The sequence below is a fragment of the Ambystoma mexicanum genome, chromosome 7p (genome assembly GCF_040938575.1).
Source record: "Ambystoma mexicanum isolate Mex_15411 chromosome 7p, UKY_AmexF1_1, whole genome shotgun sequence".
Taxonomy (NCBI): Eukaryota; Metazoa; Chordata; class Amphibia; order Caudata; family Ambystomatidae; genus Ambystoma; species Ambystoma mexicanum.
Genome location: NC_090939.1, coordinates 93,424,433 through 93,443,721, shown reverse-complemented (window position 1 = coordinate 93,443,721; position 19,289 = coordinate 93,424,433). Strand labels below are relative to the sequence as shown.

General features: G+C 45.8%; 1 protein-coding gene across 1 annotated transcript in view; it reads left to right on the top strand.

Moving 5' to 3' along the window:
- Window positions 1-18,403, top strand: part of LOC138526509 (potassium/sodium hyperpolarization-activated cyclic nucleotide-gated channel 2-like) — a 359,156-nt gene extending 340,753 nt beyond the window's left edge. Inside the window, exon 3 of the mRNA XM_069637324.1 lies at window positions 17,824-18,403. Coding sequence (XP_069493425.1) covers window positions 17,824-17,858 — 35 coding nt within the window. The 3' untranslated portion in view covers window positions 17,859-18,403. The remainder of the gene's footprint in view (window positions 1-17,823) is intronic.
- Window positions 18,404-19,289: the final 886 nt, after the last annotated feature.

Genomic DNA, 19,289 nt, shown 5'->3' with positions numbered 1-19,289 from the left:
TGCTCTTAAAGCTTGTTTTAATCCTGGCAATTTCGCAGAAGGCTTAGCTATGATGGACAGCCATGATTCCAAAGACACAGGGGGCAAGTGTTATGCACTAAATCTACCCGCCCGTCCAGTTCCCTTTCCTCCATACTTATGGGCGGCAGCCCTTCGGTGATGGTATCAGAGCCTTTGGCACAGCAAATCTCCTAAGTTCAAATATAGTTGCATAGCCAATGGGCATGCTCAGAGTCAGGGACAGAGCCAGGGAGGTTGTACGAGTGGGGGTGGTGGTTGCCCCTCATGGCCACTCCCTGGTGCCCAGCGCGCCTCCCATGCCTCACGCAGAGCCATGATGTAAAAAGAAAACTGTCAGTGGCTCGCCAACAAGTGAAGCGCAGCATGCCACTTCCAGGGTTTAAAAAAATATATATCAGCAGTCTGGCGTTCACTCAGACCACTGACTGAGGATCATCGCTGATTATGTTTTTGAAAAACCCTGTAAGTAGTGTGCTGCATGCTTCAGTGTGCCAGTCACAGGTTCCTTTTAGTTTTGGCTAATGCTTATAGCTATAAGCACTGCTTATTGTTGCGAAGTACGCAAGTTATGTGAGCATGCCCAAGCCTCGTTATGGCTCGCGCATGCGTTGTTGAATAAATGAGGTCCCGGTTGCCAGTTGCAGCCGGGACCCGTACCATCAACACGCGTCCCGCATCTGTCCTTGTGTGACTGCGTGTGCGTGTGATTGTGTGCACGGGGGGGGCTGGGGTCACACGCCACCTCCAACACCTATAAGCATAAATTGTTGCCATGGGAATGACGGTTTAAGATAGGAGATGGCATATGAGGATGGATACTTAGCCTGCAAGTGTTATTTGGTTATGTACCCACCATTAATTTCAGCGGACTTACAACGCATTTAAAACCTCAGGAATTAACGGGGCATGAAACAGAGCTTTTCTGTTCCGAATTGGCTGATGCTTTCCTCAGGTGGCAGGTGGCGTTCCTGTGTGTTAGCGCTTCACAACGCACAACTTGTCTGGTTTACAAGTCAATCAAAAGGCACACCAATTGCCTACATCCGTATTTCATTTTTTTGTTTGTTTCGTGTACCTCTGCTTCTCTGCTTCAAGGAGACGAGCTGCAGCACTCGAGGGGAATCCATGGTGGGTCAGTGACGGGCCCTCTGGCAAACCAGAAGGAGGAGTCGTACTAGGACATTGCTGTTTTTTTTCTTATTATTTAAATAAATACTGTTGAGAATGCTCTCTAACCCTAATGCTAAAGGGAGTTCCCTTCCTAACAAAACTAAACTACGGTGCTCGTCAGTAGTCCTGGCTCGAAATCCGTCTCCTAAACTGCCACTCAATAAAACGTCAAAGAATATAGGTTGTGTATCCCATACTCTTGGTTCTCCCCAAAAGTGTCTCTGGTTCCCCCAAGATTTCCTCCCGAGTCTGATTCCATTGGTTTTGGAAGTAAATAACCGTTCTTTTCAAAGGAAAATCAATTCTTTGAAATCCATAAAAAAATGTAAGTTAAAATTAATCTAAATGTTAGAAATTAACAGAAATATTGTCTCAAAGAAAACAACAGTTTGTGTCAGTCTATCTTAAAGCTCCTCCAAAGTTTCCCAAATTGCAATAAAGAAAGTCTCAATTTCCTGTAAACACAAAATGGCCAAGTTTCTTAAAATGGATGGATATTTCCCTGACCCTCCTCCACAATTTAGGTGAGTCTTTCCCTACTTGGTTCACGGCTTGGGTATTTCGGTACTTACCTTTGGATCTGCTTTTCACTTTGTCTATTGGGCCCCTCAGTCTTCCTTGGGTTCCTCTGTTCCAATGTCTGATTTATCTCTCTGGGATATTGGTAATGCTCGTTTTAGCTCTTAGCTCTGGTGAGTGTACGCGACCCCTCTGTAGGTTTATACTCATCGGGTATCTCAGGCTCCCATAACCGTTCTCCTTCTTTCTTTCTCTACAGACCTCTATGACCCTGATATGGGGTTGGAGCTCTCTTAGCCCTCTTGTTGCTAGGGTTTCTCAGTCTCCCTAACCGATGTTCAATACTTAGGTTTTCGTGAATCCCGCAACCTGCCTTGTCTTCTTGCTTTCATTCTTCCACCTGCCTCAGAGAGAACCTAGAGGGTGTCTCACCTACTAGTCCCTGCGAATCTCTCTTTCAGGTGACCAGGGCACAGCCATTTCCTTTGGATCCAGACCCTGGGATGGACCAGTGTGGGTGGATCACCTTGGTATGGGGTCTTCAGGGAGTGGGGGTGAGGGTGAGGCAATCGATGGTGAGGCGCAGTATTCCCCCCCTTTCCTGTACACATGCCTGATCCTATTTTATAGGATTCTCCAATGTCCCAACTCCCCCCGTTCTGCACAAATACTGGGTCGAGGAAGACAGCGACTGAGAATAAAGAGGCTAAACCTTACATATCTCATTGGACATGTCCCGCTAGTCGGGTCAGGCATGTCAAGCACTTGACTTTAATCACATACATCTGATACCCATTAGCTCTCTCCACACGGATAAAAGATAGAACATAGAGACACACTCTGAGCAAGGTGTAATACGAGACAGAGCAGATCTTCTGGGGCGGGGGACGGGGCAAAGCCGAATCTACTGGAGCAGGACGACCGATCGAAGGACTAGAGCAAAGGGTAGAGAAACCCTGAAGATCCCTGCAGGAGGTCATTACCTTAGAGAAGCCGTGAAGGAGACGTGCAGAAAGTCAAATCGCAAACAAGAAGAAACCTGCATTGTGCTTGAAGGACACCACCGACTCTCCTGGTTGAACAACAGAGTTGGGGAGGCCAGGCCAAGCCTGAGGTATTAACCTTGACTCGTGAATCAAAGCCGCATAAACAAGAAAGGAACGTGCACAACCAGTGAGTTAGTGAAAGACATGAAAGGCTGGTTTGTGACAAGATTGAAGCTGCAACAACAGTTTATCTCACATGCTGGTGAGATGTGAAAGAAAGCTAACCACTGATGAACATTTAAGTGACTGATAACTGTGAAGCCAGTGATACATAGTAGCAGAGTGGTCTTGCGAAAGGAAGTAGCCCACTCGAAAGTCTCAGAAAAATGTGAAGTGTTTTGTTATAAAGCTGCAAAGTGAACGAACTCCGAAATGCATAATGGTCAAGATAAACCCAGCAAAAGGGGAAGTGAAAAGGTGAATGTTTAAGAGAAAGATTTCTTTAAATGTTTTTTGTGCTTACGTTATTGAACTACCAAGACCAAGAGACACTGGGGCAAATAACATGTGAGTGTGAGCTAACAAGAATGCCGAAGTGGTTCTGTGGAGGTCTATAGAAAAAGCCTTGCATATTTGAAAGTCTACAACATCTGTGAAGAGCTCGATTGAGGGAGACCAGAAGTGTGATAAGTGAGGGGAAGGGAACCCCCTGACAAATGTGAATTAAGCTTGGGGAAGGGAACCCCTGCAAGTGCTGTGATGGAGAGGTCCGTGCCCGGCTCAGGGAGACCTATGTGAACTGTTAAGGCTTTGAGAGGTCTGAACCCGATGGAGGGTGACCTACGTGAACTTTTTGTTGAATTGTGAGAGAAATTTTGGAACGCTGGAATAAGTGACTTTAACGTGGAAGGCCAGGCGGGCCTCGATCCACGTTTTGAACTGCTTTTGTTTTGCGAACCTGAGCCAGAGTGTGTCATACTGTCTATGGGGGCCGCCTTACTCCGTGCTGTCCAACGTGGGGAGGAGAGCTGGCTCAGCCACTGTGATCCTTTATGCTATAATACTGATTTTCCTGTGCATATATATTCCCCTTTACACATGTTTTGTATAAGAGATAGGACAGGCATTAGGTTTTGTTAGTATATGCCATTTTTGGTTTGACAGAGTCTGACTAGGACTGTGTTTTCTTTATTATTTGATGGTAGAGACTACTCCCATCATAGCTATAGGGCAAAGAATGAGTTTTTCCAAACCCCAAAAATTGAATAAAGGTTTTGAAACTTATACCTCTTGTGTCAGTGTCATACTTGTCATACCATGCCGCCCTTACACCTCCCAAACCCTGGGCAATCCTGGTACCTTCTCCAGCGTCATGGGTCTGCTCCAGTGGGATGGCGTATAAGCAGGACGATTTCCCTTTGTGCTTCTCCGGTAAATCAGCGTATGCTTCCCGTCCCTGCAATCTATGTCCTCGTATGCAGAGTAGTCTACTTGTTCCTCTGTATATCCCTGGTTTCGGCGTCTGCTCGTCGGCCCCATGCCCACCACGGCTGCAGACACCAGATGAGACAGTCCTTCCGTCCCAGTCTCAGTTGTGGCTGTTCCACCAATCTCAGTGCTGGCCTTCCGACATCCTTCTCTCCTCTCTCTGAACTCCACGTTACAGCTGGCTCTGCAGTGCAGCACTGCGCCTCCAAGACGTTCTCACATCTGAGGCTCGCGTTTGCGGAGGATTCTTCTTTTCGAAAGCAGGATCTTGGTCCTTTTATCTTCGTCCCTGAAACAAGAGGTAACAGGATTTTGAGTATCAGATGTCAAGTCAAGAGTGGAGTTAGTCAAAGAGGTTTTAATAAATTACAAGAGTTAACATGGTTTTGATTACTAGAGATTGATTTTGAGGAGGGTTCAGCAGTCAATAAAGGTCTTAAAACATCTGTAACTTTGATGGTGCCCATATAAGTGGAGAGTGCACGTTTTATTGGGGTTCTCATTCTAACCTGGGGGTCCTTTTATTTATTTATTTGTTTATTGACTATTTATAATGTGCCCATGTAAAGACTGGAGGGGGTATCTGTATTTCTGCCCCCTATATGATAGTGTAGAAACACAGAGCACCCTACCCAAGGTTCTCTATATGATAGCTATGGACGAGCAACTAAGGCTTAAGCTCTCAGGAGGTGATGCGGGCTGGTTCTTAAGTACAGTGAAATCCCAAGCCCACACAAAGGAATGTGCTAGCACAGTTCTTTATATAAAAATAAGGTTCCGAGATATATACACAATGCAATAACACACTTTTTACTCTGGTAATTCTATAATGACAAATCTATACAATTCTATGTGGTACCACACTCAAGGCCTCATCACGAGTTTGGCGGTAACCCTTAAATCCGGTGGTAGCGCTGTTACTGCCGGATTTAAGGGTCTGCAAAATCAGGGCTTCGGCGGATTTCTCCCCAGCTCTGAGCTGGGGGGAAATCCGCCAAAAATTCATGCTCATACCGCCGGCAGATTTCCCGCCGGAGGTATGAGCGCAAAATTTCCCCATTGAGCCCAATGGGGAATGGGGCATTCCCGAATGGGCTCAATGGGGAATGGGGATTTCCAAATCTGCCAAACCCACGATCCGGCGCTAATAGCGCCGGTGGGTTTGGTGGTAGGGCAGATAGCGCCAGCGCTATTAGCGCCAGCGTTACCACCCAACTCGTGATGAGGCCCTACGCTTTAGATTCCTATAAAATGCATCGACTGCTGGCAGTTATAATAGAGTATGCAAATCATTCAGTAAGGTGTATCAGCATAGATAATAAGGAAGGAAGGCAGGTTAAGGTTAAGCAATGGCAGAATGCTTTCTTTGGATATAGATGCACAATTCTGAAGGAGAATCCCCCCAACTCGACAACCTGTAATAAGAGAATTAACAAGCCCAGTCCATAAATGCTCAATACGCTTGCTTCTTGGTTAAAAAGTTCAACCATCCTTCGAGGGTGGACACCCTTTCAAGCAGGAGCCAATGGGCATCGAGAACTTCAAAGAAAAGTGGAACACTGGCATCGATACAGCAGCTTCGACCTTTGCAGTGCTCTTCGACGATTGTTTCCTCGATGGTGGAAGTCCTGAGAAGGTGAGGCGTGTGTTAGACTTCGAAGCAAAGTGTTCAGTGCCGCAAGTAAGACTCTGGACTTGAAAGACTTTCGGCAGGGATGGATGCAGGCCCGGCAGTGGGCATCGGATGTCGGGGATCGCGGTCGGCACCCTTTGGCCTGTCGGTGCTACAGCCGCAGCACATACCTTGGGATAGCTTTGGCGATCGGGACTCGACCACGGGCTGGACATCGGATCTTCACTTTATTAGTGGCCTCGGGACATCTTTGTCGGCTTTTGTGGTGGGAAACCCACTGGCGGACTTTCCTCAGTAGCCCGTGACCTCGACTGTCTCTGGCAGGACAAAGCGGTTGATGTCAAATGTTCTTTGCCATGGTGGAGCTTTCTCAGCTCCGGGTGTCGAGCAGTATGGCGTAAAGGTGTCCCTGCTTCTGGGCGACACGTTTCGACTGGCTTCCAGTGTTAGGAAAGATGCTCTTTACTGCACCTTTCTTTCCATCTTTAAGCAACCCCCAAACCTTTTGCTTTTATTTTTGAATCTGACCTTTTTGCAGTACAGTGAAGCATTAAGCTTCACTGCACTGGCCTTTGCTCACATGTTATGGGGAAACTGATATGTCCTTCAGGCTATCAGTACTGTAAAACAGTGTTTCCCTTAGTCATGTTACTAAGTTGCTACTTGTGCTTACTTTTGTATCACTTGTGGTAACTTTTTATCATTGCGCAGAGCAGTTTACACTGCATTGCAATGGGGTGCAAAATTTGTTTTGCCCTCGACTAACACTCACAGCAGTGACTTTTCCCCACTTTTTGGGGAATTTCGTTTTAGCTTTACTACGTTTACCATGTTTGGCTACTGACTGTGGCTACTGGTCAAACATGGCTGGGCCACGAGATTTCTCGCCTGTTCTCTTTCCATCATGATGTTTAGCCTTCTTCCTGGCCTCAGAGTCCAGGAAGATCCTTATAAGGACTTCCAGTGCCTGGGAAAGCAGCAGCTTCTGGCAGGCTACTGGAGGGTTTCGTGCGTTTTCAAGCAGGATGTGGTTTCAGCTCCTACCTGGCTTTTAGGATAAGAAGAGGACCCCTGCATGCATTCTTCAGAGATCCTGGAGAACCCTGAAGGAGCCAAGAATCCTGTCCAGCTGAGAGACCCGCGAAGAAACCTGAAACCTGACTGAAAGAGGCCTGGAAACCAACTTCTGCTGCAGCCCTGGTGGGCCCGGTCTGTCTTGTGATCTTTAGTATCCCTGTGAAAGTGCCACGACCCTTGGAGTGGAGGGACCATCCATTTCCGACGTCTGCTCGGATCCCAGCACAAAAACTGCCTTCGGAAGTGCCCTGGAACTGTCCTTTGGCTGACCGGCTTTGTTTTTGGGCTACCGTGCTAACTTCGTCGCTGTTCAGAGTTTCTGCCTGAAACTTGGCACACCCTCGGCTGCCACGGCAACGACACCCTCTGCAGAATTTCTGCATCCTAGCACAAAGGGGACCTGAGAAAGACCGGAAAGTCCTACTGCGGCTACTGAGTCCTGTTGCATCGATGTGCGCGGCGTGCACCGTCTGAAACCTGCTTACCTGACATGTGTCCAGTCCTGAGAGGGGTGCTACATCGTTTGTTTTTGCATTTCTTGACCGAGAGTCTTTGCACCTGCAACCCCTGAAAATCGTGGCCCGCAGATTTCGGCGGGAAAGCAACCCAGGACACCCTTCCTTTGTCCCACCAAAACTTGGGAAGATTCGGAGTAAAGGGGGTACGTTACAGAGCTTTTAACCTACCCCTATACTCCCATTATAAGTCAATGGGCTTATAATAATCCAATTTCTAACACTATAGGCTTTGCCGTTACTTGTCTTAGCAAGACTTTTGACTGTTGGGGATCATTTCGGGCACTGGTCTACATTGAACCCTAACTCTAAGAACCCTTCACTGGACCCCAGAAACCCTACCTGCAATGTTTCCTGCATCCTAAGTTCTGTGGAACTGTATCCTGAACAATAGGGCACAAGGCCCCAGGCAATTTAGGGCTGGACAATTTTAGCTAGGGACCTTTTGGGGTATAATACTTGCCTATCCATTCATTTGCAGGAGTTCCTTCCTTCCTTCCTACCTATCCATTTCTTTACAGGAGTATTTCATTTGCATTGTGCATTATAACCTGGTGAATGTATATAGGTATTTAGTTTGATAATATTCTGTGATAAGCCTACCTGCTTGTATTCATTTTCTTATAGTGTGTTTTGGCCATAATTAAATAACTGTATTTTCATCCTGTCTAAGTGCAATTTGTGACTCCCATTGAGTGACCTCATTGTGGACCCTTTACAAGCTCACCACCTCTGAAGATCTTAGCCTAGACCGCCTGTCACTCCTACCTAAACTGATTTGGCTACAGCTTCCCAGAGTTGTCCTTGTCACAATATAGGTTGGCCTTCTATAAATCTGTCCACCAGGCCAGAGCATAGAAAATCAGTCCTAACATCCAGCAGTCACGGTGCAGTTCCTTCGCATCAGAAGGAACTGCCCCGACAAGGCAGAGTTTGTGAACCACTCATCCAAACTACAGGACAGATTGATTGATAAGGGGATACCCTAAAAAACTGGTGAAGCAACGTTACGAACGTGCCCTTAATACTCACCGTGAAACTTGCCTAGCCACAAAAGAGAAGGCGAAAAACGACAGACTGATCTGTGTATCCACCTTCTCACTAATTAGCAATGCACTTAAAAAAAGTATTAATAAAAACTGGCACTTAGACAAGCAGGCAGTCTGGCCAACAGGCCCATGTTTTGCCTTTAAACGCAACATGAACCTACGACAGCAATTGGTCCACACATACACAGAAAACCGAATCTAACCATACGGTGAGGAATCAATGGGGTTTAACACCCATTACAGGACACTATAAATGTGGCCACTGTGTTGCGTGCCCTTTCACGGGAACAAGGAAAACATTTGAATATGGGAACAACAAAAAGTGGCTATTGAAAGGCCACGCAAACTGTCTTAGCAAAAATGCCATCTGTGTAATTTTGTGCCTGTGTAACTTATTGTATGTTGGAAAAACCACTTGAGAGGTGCGCCAAAGAATCTCGGAACACTGCTCATGTATTAGAAATAAAGTACGAGACAAACCGTTAGTGGCACATTTCGAGAAAATGGGACACACTGACACAGAGATTAAATGGTTTGTATTACAGACCATAAAAATGCCAACCCGAGGAGGAGACATGTCGACAATGTTACATCGGGTAGAACAAAGATGGATCCATTCTCTGGACACCGTGAAAAATGGTCTCAACATTTCCATCGAATGGAACAAGCTGGTGACCGGATAACTCCAGGTACCGCCTGACCACATTGGGACGTTAATATGTGGGATTTACCCCCGTTCCACCCATCATGTAGTTTCACTAAATCCAATGGCATTGAGTTCACCAACAAGGGGTCTCACATTCCATCGGTGCCAGTGCTTTCCCTGACCGTGCCAGCCCTTTTTTGCGGCACCCTATACACTGGCCATGATGTACCTGAAGCCTACACTGTAGGACAGCACTACATCCATCTGTAGGTGTCCTCCTGTACACCCGTGTCGATGTGTGATTTATCTTTGGCATGCCCTGCATTGGGACTGCCTGTGCCTTCATTTCATAGGCAGAAACATGTTTTTTTGCTGCCACTTAAGGTGGCGGGTCATGGTCCAGTACCCGCTCCAGGAGTTTGCTTTGCTAGCTTATACATTTGTGAATGTGCAGTTTTCCCCACTACACAGCCTATATTGCAATTTCCCAGCGTTCAGGTACATTAGGCATTGTGTGTAGCAGATTTGGGGGCACTACGGCTCCCATACTGCACTCCGAGCAGTCCTTCCTCTATGTTCCCGCATATTAGGCAGAATATAGCCACGCCCACTTCCTCACGGGCGTTCTATGCTTTTGCATGTTGCCTGTACGGACGCATGCAAGGCTCTTGTCCGATGTCCTGAACCGTAGGTACTATGCACACGATATAAATTTTCAGTCTGCATGCATGTGGGAATGTAATCCATGATAAATGACCCGGGCCACTAAAATACGGCAAACTTGAGCTAGCTCACGCCGGGTTGTGCTTGCGTCAGGGTTTGCCGTAGCTCCAACACAGTATTTGCTGCTGATTATGACGGGCGCGCAGTCCTGTTTTTACAAGACAGAGTGTGTAGCGGTATGTGCCTAGAACTCTGCTAGGCTCGGATGTCCGTTATAGGCTGATACACGTCCACTAATGGGGACTTCATTTTTACTTTCTGTAGACAATCTCGCATCAATTAGATGTCATTTGACGTGCGGTTAAACTAAAGGTCAACAGACGACGAGATCAGTGAAATACTCATCACCGTCAGAACCTTCGGAAACAAGATACGAAAGTGGGTGAGTAAAATGCCCATTTCCTAACATTCCAATATACTATTTGTTAGGAAAGATTTCATATTTGAATGTAATTTTCCCTCCATGTGTCAACCCCCAAACTTTTTGCTGCTGTTCTAAACCCTGATCTAACCTTTGCCAGAGAAGCGCAGCCCTCAGCCGCACTCCTCTGGGCTTTCACTCACTTCCTATGGGGAAACTGGCATGCCCTGGGTTACTGGTCCGGAAGCGATTTCTGTCCCATCCACGGTGGTTACCTTGTCCATAGTTGGCTTAGAACACAAAGGAAGCCCCATCTCTGCTGCCAGTTCTTGATCAATATAATTTTGAACTGCTCCACTATCGATGTATGCTTCAACGGCATGCATTCTTGACGACTGTTGGTGGTTAATTAAGATCAATGGTATTGCAAAGTGCTAGGTCAGCAACTCTTTCTTCTCACTCGACAAACTGACCTCTACGTTTGTCGAGCTTGGTAGTTTTCCGATTCCTTAGCTTCATCCTTCTCTGTGGCCCCGACTGTTCTTCTTGAGGGTTTTACTGGACAGTCCTTCAGGAAATGTCCTGGTTTCCCACAATACAAACAAAGCTGTTGTTGTCTTCTTTTGTCCCGCTCTTGTTTTGTTAATGGAGGCCGTATTCCTCCAATCTGCATGGGTTCTACAGCATTTTCAGGTACACGGGGTGTGTTTTCATTTGGTCGAACATACCCGGTCCGAGGGTCCGTCTTAGACCGGTCTGCCTTTCGGTCCTGCAACCGGTGGTATAGCTGCGCGACCAGATTTATGAATTCTGCACAGTCTCTGGGTGGATCAACCACATGGGCTAAGACGTCCTTTAATTCGCCTCGTAAGCCTCGATGAAATAACGTGGTTCTTTTATTTTCTGGCCACCTAGCTTCGGCAACCAGTCTGTTGAAGGTGGCAATGTACGTTAACAAGTCCTGATTCCCTTGTCGGAGGGACAAGAGTTCATTGTCCACTGCTTGTTCCTGGGTATGGCGAGCAAAATGTTTTTCCATTTCTCTCTGGAACCCCCCAAAGTGATGAAATAAAGGATCGTCATGGGTTACCAACGGCACCGACCAATCTGCTGCACTACCACTCAGGTATGATAAGACAAAAGCTACCCAAGCTTGGTCGTTTGGAAATGCTCCAGGCCTACAAAGAAAATGAAGGCGGCACTGATTGATGAATGCCGCATACTTCCGTGGGTCACATGAGAACCTTTCTGGTGGTGCCAGGGGCACTGTTCCGGGTAACGGAGTGGGTGGTATGGCAGGGTTTTGCATCGTTGGATTGCTTCCAGGTAGAGGCGTCTGTCCTGCCTGTGATTGCAAGTATTGCCTGCTAATCCCTTCAGTGCGTTCTTTGGTCACTATTAGGTCTCTCCGGAGGGCATTAGTCTCTTGTCGGCAGAATGAACCTCAGCACGAAGCTCTCCTAGTAATTGGGCCAATTGGTCAATTTCTGATGTCTCCATGGCGCCCAGGTGGATTTGTTGTGGTAGGCTTCCCGTTCTGTTAAGCTCACCTGGTATCCACAGGGACACCACCCAGCCGGGTTACTCGCTGGTATGCTTCTCAGCTTTGCCCTGATGTGGTCTGCGGGGAAGGTTCTGCCTGAAAATACAGGAGGACTGTGTTCAAGACTGACCGACTGGGGTAAGTATCCTCCCTCCACCCCCGTATGATTTCAGTCCCTCTGGCGCCCTCTCCTCACTTTGTGGTAGAATTAGGCGTGCTCTCCCTCCTGCCTTCTTTGCAGGGGAGCATTGTCTTTCTTGGGAGAGTGCGGTCCAGTTACTTCACTGACGCCGGCCCGTTTGATATTGTTCAGGTAGGTCTTATTGCTGTTCTTTAGTTTTGTTGATATCCTGCATGCCTTTCTTTGTTTAAAATGTCTCTTTTTTCTCCCTTAGGTATGCAGAGCTTCAGCGCGGCGAACTGGCTTGGTTGAGCCCCGCTGGTAAATGATGGCGCATTAAGAGCGCTATGATGCGGTAAGTAAGTGCTATGCGCAGCGCTGCAAAGGCTTGCCTTTGTTTTCCTTCATTGTAGGGCACGGTGTTCTTCAGCGCAAGTGGAATGTCCGGAGTGGTGCCAGCCGAGAGGCGACCAGCCAGGTAAGCCTTTTGAGCAGTTCGTAATTTGTAAATGTCTCTACTGCTTTCTTTAATGTTGTCTCTATCTTCCTCTTTCAGGTCGTTCTGTCCGGGAGGCGTGCAGATTCGAGGAAGCTGTTCTCAGTAGCTGTGAGTGTTTTAAGATGAAGACTGCAGGTAAGATGCTGCTGCTAATGATGTTCATTTTGTCTCCTTGCAGGATCTGCTTCTCCGAGGTTCGAGGGAATAGCTGGACACGGTGAGCGTCACGTTGCAAGCTGCAAAGTAACGTGAAGCGTGTTGTCTTGCTCGGGTGTGGTTTAAATAGCCCCAACAAAATAGCCCAGGTAAAGTAGTCCCTATGCTACCACACCCAAAACACTAGAACGCATAGCTTGGTTCTTAGGACCCAAGCTATGTGGATGCCTCCATGTTGGCTGACAATACAATAAAGTAGTTCCCAAGCACATTGTTTTTCATGGTGTATGAGCCTGGCGCCATAGGCGCCAGGGCTGGCCCCATAAGGGCTTTTGAAGAGGATGCCAGGCTCTAGAGGCCAGAGTCCTGACTACACCTGGCCAATGGGTTTGCCAGAGGGGGTTTTGGGTGAGAGTTGTGACAGTCCTCTCTGTTTTGGCGCGAAGCGAACTTTGGGAAGAGGAGGCCGAAAACACCACTACCATGTCGATCTCCTGAGTTCACACAAACAAAGGATAAGGAGCCAAGTATCCTGCAACAAGAAGCCGAGTCGAGGACCGCTGGTGACCCGCTGGAAGGTTTGGCACCCTGAGCCCGCTGTCGTCCTGCGAGACCCCTCTGCATCTGATCGTCCTAGAAGGTCTGCGAAGGCGCTTCGACCCATTGGAATAGTGGGACCAACTATTCTCGTCACCTTCATCAAACTCTGCAAGTTAGCCTCTTCGGAAGTGTCCCTGGGCCAACCAGTGGGCTGACCAGCTTAGGCAGGACGTTTGTTCTGTCACCGCTGCGGTTTCGAGGAAGCCCTCGAAACTTGGTATACTGCAAGCTCTGTGTCCACGGCACCCTCACACCGAATTTCGTACACTTTGCATTCCCAGCTCTGAAGTGAGATGAGTGCACCCAGACCGGAGTAACTGCGGTTACCGTGTTGCCCTGCTGTGGCAACGACCTGTGCAAGTTCGCTGCACTTGTGACCCCCTTGACCCTGAAGCCTGCTACCGCGGAAACTACACAGGGTCGAGATGTCCTGATTGTCGCATTCGAACCTGCCAGTGAAGTGGACTGTACTGGCGAAGTCTGGGTCTGCCTGCGTCGCGGACCGGTGAGTAGTCCATACCCCAACCGGTGGCCCCTAGTGCAGGAGTCCATTTTGTTACGCACAAAGTGGCCCCCAAGGGCCCCTTGCATTTCCACAGCTATTGCGAAATAGCGACTCCATCCCACACTCTCAACCTGCCTCTGCCAGCAAGTGGAGGTCCAGCTTGAATAGTGGGGACTTGTTCTTCATCGACCTTATCCACCTTCCTGAGCTGCTAGTGACCCTTGAAGAGACCCTATTTTGTCCAGTGGAACAAGCGCGTGCATGTACTATTGAGCATAAGGCGCCTCTCTTCGTAGGGCTTGGACTGCCTCTTAGTTAGGTGTATTCTTGATGTGGAACTGGGTCTAAAGATTACTTGCACTGCCTGTTTTCCTCCCCATCTAGGTGGTCTACATATTTTGTGCTTCTTAATCCCTTAGACCCCCCTGGTCATGTATATATATTGTGTTGATTGTGATGTGTTGGTTTACTTCAGTAGTATTGTGATTCTTTGCTATGGTCTATATTACAAAGGCCTTCTAATAAATGTGTCTATATTTTTAATATAACACCTGTCTGGAGTAATTTGTAAGTGTCCTTGCTTTGTGTGCTCATTGAGGTCTTTCAGTCACCCTTCCCCCTCTTGAGATTTAGGGCCTCATTATGAGTCAGGCGTTAAGGGGTTAACGGCGCCGTAAACGGCGCCGACCCTTAACGCCTGATTACAAGGTCCCTTAGCGCCATGGTGATTTTAACGCCTGCTTTTTGCAGGTGTTAAAATCCATGGCGCTAAGGGACCATGGTGCTAATTACGCCACCGTAATTTACGGTGGCGTAATTAGCGCCTTCCCCACTCCCATTATGCCCTATGGAGCAAAAATGGGAATGGGGAAGGGTAAAATGGGAAATGGGGATTTACCGCCCCACTCACCTTGGAACCTTGGAATGGGGCGGTAAATCCGCCATCCACCATGGTGTAAACCTAGTTTACACCATGGTGGTAAGGGTACGACCCAGGCGGTAACTTACCGCCTGGGTCGTAATGAGGCCATTAGTCTTGACTGCCTGCCATAGCTACACTGATTGGTCTGGATTGTCCAGAGGTTACCCTGTTCCAAGAAACTAGGTTGGCCTTCTGAACCTCTACCCCTCCAGGTCAGAGTTCAGAAATCCATCTTAACACTATTTGCAACATGATAGGACAGTAAAGGGGAGGACCCCACTTTTAACATGCTACCTCGTCTCTTCTGTAGACAAGCAGTGATGGTCCATAGCCCACATTCTCTAGATTTCCAGCAGGGAGTGATTTATAGCGTACTGTGATCCAAGGGGCTCCACCGGTGTGATCAAGTAAGGGAACCTCTTTGACCCATCGAACAAGTTACATTGTTAGACTTGTACAGTGGGGCTCATTTTGTGCCTCATCTTCATTTTTCAGGCCACTGTTAATTTTCCTCCAGGAGGGCTGAGAATAAATTCCAGCATTGACACTACCTACACTATTGCCGATTGGTGGTGAGTGCCAGCGAGTATATGCATTAATGAACGTATACACACAAGTTAAATGTGTTGATTAAATTAGAGATTGGAGTCATCATATGATGCAATATTTGTTTGTCTTTGAATATATGCTAGATGACATCTCCCACCAGATGACACACTGGGGCAGGTTCTACCCACAACCTACCCACATCCTGAAGAAGGTCGCCCAATACTGCAGCTTAATCAATAGCTACTACTAGACTACCAAAACATATGTCGATACCATTGAATAAGCAGAATGCTATTTGATTCGTTTTTTTGAACACCCATTGAGAGTTGATATAGGTGCAAGGAATTTGTTTAATGTATGATGCTGTAGGGTTCTTGAATAACCTATAAGAGTGTAAAGATGTACATTAATGAGTGTATGATTGAATAGTAATGAGAATGGTGGAATACACGTGTGGATGTTGAATACGTTATTAATCAAGGGACATGATGTATGAACAAAAATTGTTGTGTATAAATAAATATATTTTGTGATATTAGCAACATTGAAGTTGTTTGTATAAGAGAATCTCCAATGTCACTTGTTGAGGTCCATTGTATTATTGTTTCCCCCTTGAGATAAGCCTGGCTGCTCAACCACACTACCAGCCTGTGTAGTACAGACTTATACCAAAGGTTGGGTTCCTATTGCTAGGAGGTCGAGGTTTCTGTAGTCTCCTAAAGGGTACTGTACACAATCTTGCCTAACAGCCGTCTTGTTCCCTTTGAATCTCTATAGGAAAGATTTTCTCTGAGTGGGGAGGGGGACGATTCCAGATACCTACAGTTGTCGCATGCAATAAAGGCTCAGTACATAGCATTGAGTAAAATCCCACAATGCTCACCGCTGGGCGAAATGAGACAAAGGTCATGTCTTCATTGTATCAAGTTGTTTTGTCCTTTGGCACCCAGTATTTAACTCGCCTCAGGCAAAAATGGAAGTGGATCTGGATCCGATGGAATCTGAGGAATAGGTAGACGCGTTGATGTTCCATAGGGAGATAGGGATATACACCAAGCTTCGGCTGATACCTTATAAGATTCTGAATCAGGTCTACTACACCCACATAAAATTATTTGACCGGGGGCGAGCTGATGATTGTTGCTTGAGATGCAGGGGGCCGGGATGCACATTTTTTCATACCCTATGGGAATGTCCGCAGATCCAGATATTGTGGGAGAAGTGTATATAAGTAAACTTGCGAGAGTAATGAATGTGAGATATCTGGAGACCCAAAATTGATCTTGCTTGGAGTCTGGGGGGAGGTAGGATTTACTAAATACGAAAAGGTCTTTCTGAGCGTGGCTCTGGGACTAATTAAGAAAATGATAGCAGTTAATTGGGGGGTGCCGGGCTGCCAGCAGATGGCCAGTTGGGTGGCAGAGATTTACATTTGCATGACATTAGAAAGAAGAGTGTATAATGCAATGGGATGTCCGACCAAATTTAGTAAGGTCTGGGGTAAATGGGTGGAGAATGGGGGATAGTAAAGATTTTGTGGGGTGGGGGAATGGATGGAGGTAGTTGGGGTTACCAGCCGCATTGAATCTTTATGATATGTCTCGCTGTCTTACTCTTTTGGTTAACCACTCATGTCATTAGGCTTTGCAATGTGAACTATGATTATTTGGTTTCATTTGTTGTTCAAACAATAAAATGTTATATATCAAAATGATGCTGGGATGAGTAGACGAGGCATGGGGAATGTTCTGTTGTTTTTCTTACTGTTGTAAATCAATAAAACTAGATGTCCTGGCATAACATACGCCGTTCTAGCATATCTTAAAGGTGAATATCGGTCAGTAATTCATAGGGTCACTTATGTTCCCCTTCTTAAATATCGGAATTACCACTGATCGCTTCCAGGAATGTGGCCGTAGGTCCCTGTGAATTCTTGATGATCATTGAAAGGGCTAAAAGTATAGGAAACTGTCTTCTTTTGAATTTCAAAGGCATATTTGTGTCAGATGGAATGAGAGGTATGCGTGGTATGAGAACAGTATCTAAGTTTAATCCATCGATTACAGAGGCCTCTATGATGTGTCTTTGTAAACACATAATTTTCAACCTTGTTCCATTGCAAAGTACCTGTGATAGCATAAGATTGTGTAGTAGAATAATTACAGCACCTACTTTTAGTTTTAGCTCGTGAGGAGGCATTCGTCCTAGAGCGTTTTGCTCTTTAGAGACTGAAACGTTGAGCTGGTAATATACTGTACATTGACACTGGAACCGCCGTGCCCTGTGTGAAGAGATGTTGGGGTGTAAAGAAGTAACTTGAAATCATTCTGAATATTTACAATAGTGGCAGGTGAAGGTGACCGCGTAGAACTGCGCTCATTCTGTTTGTTGAAAGATAGCTGTTGTTGAAGTGGAAGGGCAGACAGTGGTGCACTTTGCTATTTGGACAGCAGAGGGCAACCTAACACTGATATATTGCATGAGCTGAGTACGGAAACTTGCCTAAGCGTTTTATATGTATATATAGATTTGATTTGGAAAAGAAAAAAAAGGAGGGAGGGGTCATGGCCAAAGCACTGGAAAATATAGGTGTCAATTTGCAATTGCCATCATTTCCTCTTAATGTTTATCACACTATTTTATGACTGTGTTAAAGCCTAAGTATTTCTATGAGATAATTTAGCTTAAACATTTCTAGTAGTCAGGTTGATTTAACACGTGTTTGCATTTTGTTTTACAGATTCTAAAGTGGAAAAGAAACCAGAAAAAGAATAGAGAAGAACATCGGAATGTGATATACAACCCCTTTAGCAGCAAAGAGAAACATAATCAATGCTTGGATGAACTGCAACAGTCCTTCTGAGTATATGCTCCCTTCACTATTGTTTTAAAAAAATCTCCCTTATTATATTTGAACTTTTTCAAATTCGAGCATTGTTCTAAAACCATTTGAGTGTTCAAGCTGCTGAATGCAAAGTTAAGAGCAAACAAGTTTCACTGTACTAATCTATAGACTAAAATCAACTGTTACTGTAAACTTGGATGGAGTCCAAACAAGTCAGGGATGCAAGGTTTGATTTGCTTTGTTTGCTGTAGTTCAACTGCTTAGTTTTCCATAAAACGTCTGGCTTTTAAAGGAAAGACAAAATGTGATGCAACACTAGCCTTTAGAAAGCATCCATTACTATTTCTGGATGCACTGCACATTACAAATGATAAAGTTGTATAAAGTAAAAAACGTCTGGTCCACTGTTTACAGTCCTGATAATTAAATTGACAAATGAATAACAGGTTTCATTAAGTTAACTAATGTTGATTTGCTGCCCATCTAGATGATATGTATGTAATTGTTCTTATTTTTAGGTTAATTCCTTCTTACAATGTAATTATACTGTTATTCCAAGCTATGTACTCAAATGATCTACATTTTTTTTATAATAAATATAATTTGGTACATCTTGAATGTGGCTCATTAAAAGAGTTGTTTACTAAAATAAATTCATTCAAAGATATAAAAAATTTGAATCTTTGTGTTCACATGAGAATTCAGTAATCCATGTAATCACAGGTTTCTCATACAAATTAACTGGATTGAAATAAAAATGAGATTGTTTTCTTGTAGCCCATCCCAGTCCTTTTGGGTGCATTTAGCCCCAACCAATGGGACGTTAAGTATCTAGCTCCACTCCTCGAGGGCCTCTTCAGATTCTAACTGACCATTGTACTGACAGGAGTCCTCTCGTCTTTTCTCCTAGAGAGAAACTTCAACTTCAATTTAAAACTACAAAGAAACTTCAACTTCAATCCAAAACCAGATAGGTTTATAGATTGGTGCTTAACATGGAAAGCAGATCTAAATAAATCGTTGTTTAAGGCTTGTGTGACGTGTGGGATGAAGAATGGGATCTGCGTGTGTTAGGGAGAATTCTCATTTCATGGCTAATTTCCCTTACCTAGTGAGGCCCTCAGCAGCTTTGCTGGATCTCTGGAGGTGTTTCTTTCCACTTGGTAAGAGTGTGAACTTTTCACCACTCTTACTTGTGTCTTGCTATGTGTTTTTACCTGTTTTTGTGATTGTGGACTCTGCAGTACACCACTTCAGTAGCCCCCTTCTTTTGTGTGTCACACAGCACCGTCTGTGCAGTGACACAGGGTTGTCGTTCAGACTTCCCACCGACTCCATTTCTGAGGCTGACTACCGTCCCA